This window comes from Sebastes fasciatus, chromosome 6 (genome assembly GCF_043250625.1).
Source record: "Sebastes fasciatus isolate fSebFas1 chromosome 6, fSebFas1.pri, whole genome shotgun sequence".
Classification (NCBI taxonomy): Eukaryota; Metazoa; Chordata; class Actinopteri; order Perciformes; family Sebastidae; genus Sebastes; species Sebastes fasciatus.
Genome location: NC_133800.1, coordinates 15,547,495 through 15,559,638, shown reverse-complemented (window position 1 = coordinate 15,559,638; position 12,144 = coordinate 15,547,495). Strand labels below are relative to the sequence as shown.

General features: G+C 40.5%; 1 protein-coding gene across 1 annotated transcript; it reads left to right on the top strand.

The window, feature by feature from the left end:
• Positions 1-823: 823 nt before the first annotated feature.
• LOC141770135 (uncharacterized) lies at positions 824-9,957 on the top strand. The gene is made up of 15 exons (XM_074639794.1): positions 824-1,252; positions 2,315-2,424; positions 2,504-3,307; positions 3,584-3,746; positions 4,009-4,106; positions 4,300-4,515; positions 4,785-4,872; positions 5,360-5,481; positions 5,609-5,714; positions 5,832-5,903; positions 6,082-6,191; positions 6,444-8,602; positions 8,994-9,453; positions 9,730-9,789; positions 9,888-9,957. The coding sequence occupies exons 1-15, from the start codon at positions 1,208-1,210 to the stop codon at positions 9,955-9,957; spliced, it is 4,683 nt and encodes a 1,560-aa protein (XP_074495895.1). The 5' UTR covers positions 824-1,207.
• Positions 9,958-12,144: the final 2,187 nt, after the last annotated feature.

The following is a 12,144-nucleotide window of genomic DNA, read 5'->3' as shown; positions in this document are numbered from 1 at the left end:
GATTGAGCGTTTTAATAGTTTAACAGTATTTATATCCTGCTTTATAATATAAAAGACATGAAAATCTCACTTTCTACAATATGTGACCTTTAACATTGTTCAAATATATAATCAGACTAAACCATTAGGATATTTACCCCACTGGCTTTACAACATAGCCTACTGTATGGACAGCTGGGAATGATGGACATGTATCTTCTGGATTTATTAATGATAAAACACATGGATTATTATTATTATTAGGCTACTTGAGTTATTATACACAATTTCTATTTGCTAATATATTGTATAGAGCACAGCTATACTCATGCTCTGTACAGTACAATACAATACAATTGTAAACTGACAATTTAGTTTACGCCCTGAAAATAATAAATAATCGACAGGATAGATTGCATAAAAAGATAGATAGATAGATAGATGGATAGATATTTTTAGATAGTTTTTTTATTGCATTGTCTTATTTATTATATATTTATTTATTATATTATATATTTATTATAGGATCTATGAGGGTAAATAAATAAGACAATACAATAAATATTATCTATCTATCTATTGCATTGTCTTATTTATTTACCCTCATAGATCCTATAATAAATATATAATATAATAAATAAATATATAATAAATAAGACAATGCAATAAAAAACTATCTAAAAATATCTATCTATAGATCTATCTATCTATCTATCTATCTAGTATTTATTGCATTGTCTTATTTATTTACCCGCATATATCCTATAATAAATATATAATATAACAAATACATATATAATAAATAAGACAATGCAATAAAAAAAAATATCTAAAAATATCTATCTATCTATCTATCTCTCCATACAGTAGGCTATATGTTGTGAAGCCAGTGGGGTAAATGTACTCCTGGGTTAGTCTGAGAAGGCTTTGTGTGTCAGCAGGTTTGCTGGTGGGCATTAAGCCCTCTGAGGGATTATCTCTCTTTCATGCTGAACTGAGCGTAAATTGACCGGCTGTCCTTCTGACATTCTGCATTTAAAACCAGATACAATTCTGCATCCTAGTTTCTGCCACATGTGTGCCTGTCTGCCAGTCCCAGCCTGTCTGAACAGGAGTTGTGCAGCTCACCCACAGCGCCCTCCACAAACCGTTTCGTCGCTATGGAGACCTACTTTGTGTACGGAAATAGTGATACTCCTCAAGGTAGCAGCAACTTTGTGAAAAATTAATGCATGTTGCCAGTTCAGTTCTGTTGTGTTCACTGGTGATTCAGGTACGTTTTTATTTGTATTCTTGCCATTTGGAAAAACCTTACAACTTTTACAGTACAGTAATTTCATAACATAAAAAATATTTGCAAAGTACAAGCACCTCATTGTTTCATAATGTATAGGCTCTTTTTTAATTTTTTATTATGACGTCCTTGTTTTATGATCTTTTTATCTGTGTAAAGTGTCTAGTGTTTAGAAAAGCGCTATATAAATAAAATGTATTATTATTATTATTATTATTAATGTTTCTTTTGATTTAATTTAAATAATTTAAAAACCACAGCAACTTTTCATTTATTTTGAGGTGTCCCTACTCTGGACAGGAGTCAACAACCCACTTCCCCTTTCCCTCATGCTCTGTGGCTATACTGGCCATAAATGTAACGTAAACTACACTGCAGGTTGTCTTCATGTAATTAAATTTGCAGAATCAACAGTTGCTGACACTCAAATCCCAACATATATTAGGGCCTGAAGGAAATAAAGACCTCTAGGAGGGGGATGATTTGAAGCGGTGTACTGTTTCATAAACACAGTAATGAACAGCACTCTCACCTTGTGCACGCATATGAAGAGGGTCTCATTCCAGTGCCATATGGCAGGACTATTGCAGCTGCCAGCCAATCTACTGTACAAGTCAAAGAAGCAACAGTTGCATGTCTGCGCCTGCTATATTTATCATATTTGCTACGACAGAAATGTGTGACCTGACTGCACAGTGCTGCCCCGGCTCCATCCTGACCTAGTGTCAAATTTCAGCATCATACCAGTGCTGTGTGCTTTGCCTGGCACCACAACTGTGCAGCGTGGTAGTAATGACACAGTGACCGACCATCAGTCTCTGACAGGGATCACAGAGGGAGAGTAAGGGCACACTGTCTTGGACAAAGCAGTGTAGGGAGCTTGTGTAGTGGCGATTCCAGTTTGTAGTTGTTTTGTGTTATTTTCTGTTTGTTTAGCCTGTTGTCATAGAATTACTCTAGTTGTAGCCTACAGGCATTTCTTGCATGCCTTTGTGTGACCAACTGATGGAGAGACTAAAGCGACATGTCTGCCACTCCCAGGGCAGGTGGAGTGAAGTAAAAGAAGAAGAGAGAGAAAAGGAAGTGGAGGAAATGTCACTTTGCCTGTATGAGTGTCTGAGGGCCGTCGGGCTACAGCGTCACTATGACAGGTAAGCTCACTCACATTACATCCAGTCTCACACTTGTCCTGTCCCCTCCTCCTCTGACCATCTGTTTCCTGTCCTTCAGGTTTACCTCAGTGGGTATTCATCGTGCAGCCCACCTTTCAGTGCTGACCATGGAGGACTATCCCATCCTGGGAATCCGCTCTATGGAGGACAGATCTCGGCTCTTCCATCTGGTCCAAATGGTCAAAACACTTGACCTTGAATATGATGATGGTTATGATGATGCTGTAGCAGATAGCAGCTTTACTTATGATGGTTGTGGAGATCCTGATGAAGATATATATGATGATGAGGATGTAAAGGGTGCTCCTGTGAGTAAGCTAAACGCAGCAAGTTTTTCCAAACCGCCATGCGTTCGCAGGCGGCTTGATTTCAGTCGTGAAGCCATCGAGCATCATCCGAAGCTATTTTCTCATCCAGAAGGCACAAGCCATAATAGAAATAACGTGCCAGGCCAGGGCAAAGGATCAGCCATACCTGTGCAGCTTGACACTGGAAGTGCTGTGGTATTTGTCTGCAAAGGGAAGAACAGCCACAGACCGTATGTCCAAAGTCATCAATCTGATCATCACACAGGAGCAAACACTGAGCCAAACTCTCGCACAAGATTATCACCAAAGTGTGTCTCATTCCACAAACCAAAACCATGCAGACCTGCAACAGTGGCATCAAATAGGTTTAGCAACAAAACAGATGGGCTCAAAGATGGGAAAGGAATCTCTAGGAAGGAAAAACTCTCTCCAGAAATAAGCAGTAACGGAGCTACTGAACACACGGCTAAGCCAACACCTGTTTATGAATCAAAGAGAACAGCCGGCTACAACTACGGACTACCACTGAGTTCCCCTCCTGCTCCAAACAGAAAGTGAGTGTCATTTTAGATACATTTATTGAACATGAAAGACATTCAGAAAGTAATATGAAGTATCCAAATGGCTACAACACTTGCATTGAGGCAAGGTTTCCGATGCATGCACGTCTTTGTAATTTACATTCTTTGTATGATTGTGTCTCTTCTTTTGCATAAAGTTTGCATATGAGCATTGTTTCCTTTGCATGTGATCATCCTGATTTTGATTGTCTTTGATTGGTGTGTGTGTGTGTGTGTGTGTGTGTGTGTGTGTGTGTGTGTGTGTTGCAGGCAACCTGGGGGGCAGCGGATCAGTGTGTGTGTGAGGAAAAGACCTCTGACACGCACAGAGGACAGGAGAGGAGAGGCAGATGTGGTGACAACTCCAAGTGGAGAGTGTGTGATTGTCCATGAAGGCAAAGAGGCTGTGGACCTCACACAGTACATACTACAGGTAGATATAATGTCCAGAGGGGAGACGATGACAAATCAATGTTTTGTTATGTGTCAGTACTGTATAGGTACAACTCAAGATAGCAGTGTCTCCAAATGAACACACATTATCATCAAACTGTGATGATGTTCAATAAACTTTTAACAGATTAACAAAGATGAACTACTGCAATTGTGTATAGGGTGTATCATTACTTTTAAGGTCACCATGTCAGATCATTACGCCGTTGTTTTGTTTATTTAATGCTCTTTTGTCCCTGCAGCACAGGTTCTACTTTGACCAGGTGTTTGGGGAGGAAAGCTCCAACGAGGAGGTGTATCGAAGAACAGCATATCCTCTGGTGCAGCACATGCTCAGTGGGTAGGTTAGCATTGATATAGCGGTATTTATGGAGTATGTCGTCACCCTACCATCCTTTCTATCCAAATACCCTAAAGTCCAAATGGGTCAGTTTGAGGGCATGAAGTACATGCTTGTAAGTAGTTTTGGATTTGTGTTTCTACGAATCTGTGCTTCCTAACAATTTTTATTTGTGTTGTGTGTGCGTCCACAGAGGAAAGGCCACGTGCTTTGCATATGGCCAGACAGGTGCAGGGAAGACTCACACCATGTTGGGTTCTCCTGGGAGACCAGGCCTGTATGCACTGGCAGTTCGGGACATTTTTGCTCACCTCTCCACCGCACACATGCACTCACCCTTACTGGTGTTTGTCAGTTTCTTTGAAATCTACTGTGGTCAGCTGTATGACCTGTTGGACCACAGAAAAAGGTGTGTGTTTGTGTCAGTGTGTATGTGTATTGTTGTGTTAAAAGAGATTTTTTTAGATGGAGTTGCTCTCGAAAAAGATAAAAAAAGATGACCAGATAGCAATTGATCAAAAAAACAGATGAATAATGCCCCAGTTTTCCATAGGGATAGTACATTTTTGGTAACATCATCATCAAATTGAACCAATTCTTAATACTTGGATTTATAATAAACTCATTTTCTTCTCCCTCTTAACCTCTCTCTTCGTTCTCTCTTTCTGCCTTCATCAGGTTGTTTGCCAGGGAGGATGGACAAAAGGTGGTTCACATTGTTGGGTTGCGTGATGTCAGAGTGGACTCAGTCAGCTCCCTGTTGGAGGTTCGCCCCTTTCTTTAAATATTTCCTCATGTCTACACTGTGTCGTCAAGAGCTCGTGTTCTGATCAGAGTCAAGGATCTGCCATTTAAAAAATAAAAATTGTGAGCAATTGTTGACCAAATTCATGTCAGACAAAATCATTCTTCTTTTAAGTTTTAATTGCATTTAAACTGTTTTTCCCCCAAATGACTTTGTTCCATGATATGATTAAACCTTGCCTGTAATATCTAATTTCTTTCTATTTTTGTCGTCAAAAGAAACACTCAATACTAGTACTTTTAGGTACTTAAGTTATCGGTGAAATATAGTAGTAAATATCTATCTATAGCACCTCAGGTCAGGCTTACGTCCTCACAGATGCACCAGCAGACTCTTACCTTAAATACTTGAAATATTACCCAACAAGAAATGTTCTATGATTTTGTTTTTGAACAATCTCTCTCTCTCCCTTGTCTCCCTCCTAAAATCCTTTGTTGCACTTACAAAGGTGATTTCACAGGGTACAGAGGAACGCACACAAGGGATGAGTGGAGTGAACCCACTCTCCTCTCGTTCCCATGCTTTGCTTCAGATTCAGACAAGAGACACAAACCAGCAGATTGCTGGAAGGTGAGTGACGGTTTTGTCTTTTCTCCTTAAAGCACTACCAGGGCTATTGTATAGTAGATCAGATAGCCCAGTAGCATTGGTGTGAAATGAACTATGAAAGGTGTGTGTGCTTGTAATGCGCCTGTAGGATGTGGTTTGTCGATCTGGCAGGAAGTGAGAGGGCATCAGATACCAAAGAACCAGACAGGCATAGTCGTATGGAAGGAGCTGAGATCAACCAGAGTCTGTTGGCTGTAAGCCACACACACACACACACACACACTCACCCAGAGATCACACATAAAGTAAAAGACATTTATGAAGGTATAATTTTACACATTTTCTCATTTGTAAATTTGTTTTTTTCTCAGCTTAAAGAATGTATCCGGTCCCTTGATCAAGAGCAGTCGCACACACCTTTCAGACAAAGCAAACTGACTCAGGTACACACCTTTCAGACAAAGCAAACTGACTCAGGTACTAAAACTTTTGTAACTTTTTGCTGATTTTCAGTGGTTCTGTTGTGTGTGTTAGTGTGTATAAATACCATGGCTGATTTTTTTTTTTCCAGTTTGATCAATCAACTCTCCTGTGTTTTGGACTACATTGTTCCCTTCCTAGGTTTTGAAAGACTCATTTGTTGGTGACTCAATGACGTGTATGATTGCCAACATTTCACCTGGTCATTTAGCAACGGAACACACACTAAACACACTGAGATACGCCGACCGGTAAGTGTGTATGCACAATAAGTGTGAGACATTTAATATGGGATATTAGCCCTAATGGATTTCATTCATCATACTTTAAATTGTGACTTGGGGAAACTTAAAATAGATCAGTGATTCCAGATACAAAGTTTATTTTTTCATCAGTGTTGACAACTTATCCACTTTTTTTAATTTTAATTTTAAAGTTGTGTCAGGGACTGTAGAGAGAGATTGTAATTAACAGTGACTGCTATTTGATTTGATTTTTCATAGGGTGAAGGAGTTGAAGGGACAGGGAGGACTAAGACGAGGAAGAAGGAGCAAGACAACACCGTCCCCCAAACGTAACCTGTCCAACAGCAGCAGCGGCAGCAGTGGAAGCATCATTTTTGGCACCCGAGGGAAAAGTCCCCCTAAAAAGCCAAAGTTAGGGAGACAAAGAGAGGATTTTGGCTCCCCCACACCTACCGCAAGATTGACTACGGGGGGTGCAATTCTCTGCTCCACACCAAAAAACAGCAGATGGGAAGAGGAAACAAGTGCAAATGCAAGAAAGGGGATTGGACTTGAGCACATTACACCAGTCAGAGGTTGGCTGGGAATAGGTGATAAAAGGGAGAGGAGGGAGAGAGCAGCTGGGAGGGAAGGTAGAAGAAGAGAAAGGGATGGAGCAACTGGGGGCCACTCAGATGGTGACCAAAATGTTGTGGCAGGGCTGGTCGTGGGACAAGCAACAGATGACTTGTGGGATGTACAGAGGGAATCTGGATTCTATCAGAGAGAAAAAGAGAACCAGCAAAGCACCTTGAAAGGGGGAGGAAGGGAGGAAAGAAGATGGTTAGAGCAGAGAAGACAAGTGGAAAGCAGTAGAGACACATGTAGTGAAGTAGAAAGGCTAAGGGAAAGAGATTTACAGACAGTTGATGAAGGGGATAAGGAGAGGGAGAGGCATCTGAGACAGTATCACCAGCAGCTGCAGCAGTTTATGCCCTCATCAGCTTCTTCATCTGTCCATCTCTTCTCACCCACTACATGTCCGTCTTTCTCTTCCTCTAATCAAGCCTCTCTCTCTTCTTCTGTCTCTCCATCTTCCCGTTCTTCTCTCCAACGCTCTTCTCCCATCTCAGTCTCTGCCCTTATGTATCATGGTTTGGAAGAGGTTTTAGATGCGTACAGAGCCAGGGTTGAGGTTAGAGCCGATGGTGACAGAGGACAGTCGGCTTTCTTCCCAAGTGGAGAGATCTGCTTTCAAACTGAAACCTGTCCAAGCTACAATAAAAATAAGGATGAAGTTGGTGGTCATGGTGACTCAGGTGGTGTTGGTGAAGAGTGGAGGGTATCTAGGGAGGCAAGATTTAGACACGACAGAGGTGAACGTGAGAAGAGGAGGTCACTGAAGACAACAGGAGAGGTAAGATTAAGGAGGGAAGAGTGGAGGCCAGCTGAGATGGAAGGAGGAGGAGAGAGGAGGTGGGCTTGGACGGCAACAACAGGGACAGAGCAGGCAGACACCATGACAGGTGCAATGCCAGCTGATGTAAAGGCTTTAGTGTCTTATAACTGTGACTCAGAAGAGAGCAGAGAAGTGGTTGAGGAAGGACTGGATGCCTCAGATGTCCCAGCTGACGGAGTGCGGAGTACTGAGGAGCGAGCAAACATTGACAGCAACAGCCTCTTTCACCGCCCTCCTGTTGAGTCATCCCATCAACGAGCTCCAGCAGAACGACCCCTCTCCCCAGCCTGTGTACATACCAACGCACTCCTGACCCCTAATAAACTCAGTGATCTCTCCCTGAAGTTAAAACATACCAGACGCACCTCAAACATCCTGTCTATACCACTGCAAAATGCTCAACAGAGAGTGCCATCCAGCAGCTGCAGAGAGAAGCAACCATGGTTTGCTGCGCACGCCGATAGAACAGATTTATCACTACCTCTCACTACTCCCATCACACAGAATATATGTGAAATACAAGCTGAGCCCCTTAACACATTATCTGAAAGCCAAGCTTACGCTATTTTACACAACCATCCAGAGGTCAAAGCCAAAATGTCTGTTTTACCTCAAGAGGAGACTGCAGATTTTTCTCTCAGCTACATCATGGACCCCATCAGCCTCTCCTTGCTTCAAGTGGACCAACAGGCCGCCACAGCCTCGTTCCTACGAGGGGAACAGAGCAACACCTCGCTCTGTCCGCTAGAGAATGAAAGGGGAGAAGATGACAGAAAGGAAGTGGAAAAAGAGCTTCTCACATGTGCGGAGATGGCGGGGAAAGTTGTGGTGGATGTGGACGAAGAATTTCGTCTGTCTCTTTTGGAGCTGCCACAAGCAAAGACAGTCTGCCCTCCCACCTCTGACACCATGACAGCTACAAATCACACTGAGCGAAGAAAAGACATGTGTTGTGCCACATATGACCATTGTGGAATAGGTAAGTGTGTGTACTAACTAGTGCATAAGAACTGGTATGCAGTGGTGGATGAAGTACCTGAAAGCCACACTTGAGTAAAAGTACAGATATCTAACCAGAAAATGACTTTAGTAGAAGTTAAAGTCACCTATTAGAATATTCCTTGGGTAAAAGTCTTAAAGTATCTGATATTTACTGTACTTAAGTATCAAAAGTAATTTTTCTTATATTAAATATATTAAAAGTACAAATTTTCTTTCGGAAATGTAGTGGATTAAAAGTGAAAGTTGACAGAAATATAAAAACTCAAGTAAAGTACAGATTCTCTCAAAAAACAAGTACTGTAACAAAGTATTATTACTTCATTCCATTGCACCACTGCTGTTAAAAATGTTTTTTTAATCTTGTCCAGGTATGATGAAGCCTGCTGTCCCTGCGGTTAGGCTGGTCTCTCTCCAGGACCAAGTGAACAACCAGAAGCCCCAAACTGCATCCCCACTTAAACCCTCTACATGTGCTTCTATGCAAACTTCTATCATGCAATCCATCTCATCCTCTGTCCAGCAGTCTGGGAACATTGGTTCACCCAGCTCTCACAATCTTACGACAAATGGTGCCACCCACATGCCACCAGAATATGCACACCATATTCCAAACAAACTTGCTTTTTCCATTTCAACACCAAAATCACAAAGTGCTTTGGGCCAGTTGAATACAGTGCCAAAGCAGTGTCATTCAAACCATCCCAGCAACTCAAACATCTCACGCAAACCAAACGGTCCTATAGAATCAAATAGTCAAGAGAGCACCAGCAATCAGCAAATTACACCCATAATCTACCTGTCTACGCTGGAAGACTTGGATCACGGCCAGTAAGTACCTGTCACAACTTCCTAAATGAGCGTTTGAGAGGCCAGTGCACATTATAAGGAGACATAGTATTACAAGTACAAATAATGATAATACCCAACTGTGTTTAGGTGATATTGAAATCTGGTTACATGCTAATGACATGATACAGAAATCATACAGACCTCTTTGGTGACAGATTTAGAAAACCTGCTGTGTATTTTGGAGTAATCACAATTTAGAGGTCATTCGTTTGAATACAATATTTCTGTCTTTCTTCTAATCCAATCCAATTTGAGGTGGCGTGTTGTCCAGGCCCATTGGGAGCAGCTTGAAGAGATGGAAGCTTTCCTGATATGGTCAGAATAGATCACTTGTTAGCTCCTTCCTTTTTTTGTAAACTACATTTTAAATTGATTACACTTTTGTATGTCTTCATCCTCTGTCTCTCTATCAGGCATTTGGGGATTATGTCCACAAACTGGAGGATATCATGGAGAGAAAGGCTCGGTGTGTCCACAGCATGATAGCTCAGCTGCAGCCATATCTCGAGCCCAGTCAATCTAACCGACCACACAACCACGAAGAAAACAATCATGATCCAATTACTTGAATTAACTAAGTTAATAACCAAGAAGCAGGAATATTTGCATTTTTAAGTGCAGCCTATACAGTACACTGAAGAAATTGCAGTTACGCAAAGCTGTGCTGTTTATGGGTGCACAATACGTTTTTCACTGGCAACCCTAAACACAGTATGAGTCAATATTTATTTTATTTTATAATTTTATATACATTTATTTTATAAATGTTGATGTGGTGTAAGCTTTAAGAGTTCACAGCTCATTGGACAAATATCACTTGACGTGTGTGACATCAAGAGATATGTTACAAGAGATGTTTTCCCAGTCAATTATATACCATCATTATATACAATAATTTATATATATAGATATATATGTTCATCAGATTGATGTGTTTGTTTCTTTGTGGGTTGTTTTTTCCTTTTAGATCCTTAGTGCTGTATGTTATTTCAGATGAGTATAGTATATTATGCAATTCTTAATTAGTTCTTTCAATCATGATTTATTAAGTTCACCTTAAAATGGAGATGTGTTACACTACTGTGGAAACTTGAATGACTGGTATTTAGAAATGAAGTTATTAACATAATAGCTGCTATTTATGTGCTGTATCTTTTCATTTAACCTAATCCAGCAGGGCTGTACTTTTGCAAACCCAGTCTTGGTCCAGGAGTTTCTCCTAGACTGATAATCATTTCTCAGCTTTGGTCTTGCTTGTTCTTTTCTTCTTAAAAACTGCTAACCTTGAGTGTTTTCATGAAAATCACAGCACATGATCATTTTGAGACATATTGGACTTGATCAGGGCTTTCAGTTTCCCTGGTTTGAGTGTAATCTTAAACTGTGTTTTTCATGCAACCCCACAGACTGTGTCAGTACTGAAGACCAGTTCAGCCTGATTAAGGCTGGTCTTCTGTTTAGCTATGGGCTTTACTAAAACTCTGACTCTAGAATGATGTTACACTGAACCAAAGATGCATAATTTTTTTTTCTAACTTGAGCTGTTTACTTGGCAGATGACAAACTCTTTTCTAATGCTAGTCTATTTTTTTTGGTAAAAATTGCACTTAATTGTTTTGTTTTCTAAAGCAATGAGGCAATTTGGTGTATTTTTGGTTTTCAGTTAGTGTCATTGAGGCTAATTGTCTTTTAAAAACACAGTTCTAAGGATTTAATGTTGAATTAAATTTGCTTGATGATCAGATGATGTGTTCTGTGTTGTGAAATATTTATTTCAGGTAGTGGTGATTTGATGATTAGGTAGTGCAGCTATGTTGATAGGGTGAATACATTAGTATTAACATCACCCCTGTTCTGGCATCCCTTCATTGGCTTCGTGTAAAATTCAGAATCAACTTTAAGATCTTGCTAATTACATTTAAGGCACTGCATGACCTCGCCCCCAGTTACATTGCTGATCTCCTTGTTCCATATTCGACCTGTCGAACACTTCGATCCTCTAATCTCGGCCTTTTATCCATCCCGCGCTCAAACTTTAAAACAAAAGATGATCAGGCCTTTCCTGTTTTAGCCCCAACTCTCTGGAATCACCTCCCCCAATCTATTAGAGCTGCTGAATCTCTGGACTGTTTTAAGCGGCTTCTAAAAACCCATCTCTTTAGGTAAGCCTTTCTATAGGCCTCATCCACATGTGTGTTTGTCTGTTTTTGTTTGACCTGTTTCTTATTGTTTCTGTGTCATATTGTAATTTTTCCTTTTTTTTTTTTTTCAGTGTTTGATGTTTCTTCTTGTGTGTGAAGCACTTTGTAACGGTGTGTTTTAAAAGGTGCTATATAAATAAAGCTTTACTTACTTACTTACTTTTACACCACCATCAAAGAAACTCACACAACCTGTTTGGGCTCAAGAAATAAACACTTCTATATAGAAACTCCTTCTTGAACAGAAAAATGAAAGCATAACCTATCACATGTATAGCCTATGATCTCACATCAACAATTACATATGGCTCAATATGGGAAAATCTCAAGGAGAGGAAAACATGCACATTCTCAAAATGTGGTGCTGGGAGTAGATCCCCTCCAATATGTACTTTTTTAAAAAAAAGGACTTGCTCCCGCACACATTTTTCTCTGCTTTATTAGTCAACGTTTCGGTCAACAAGGACCT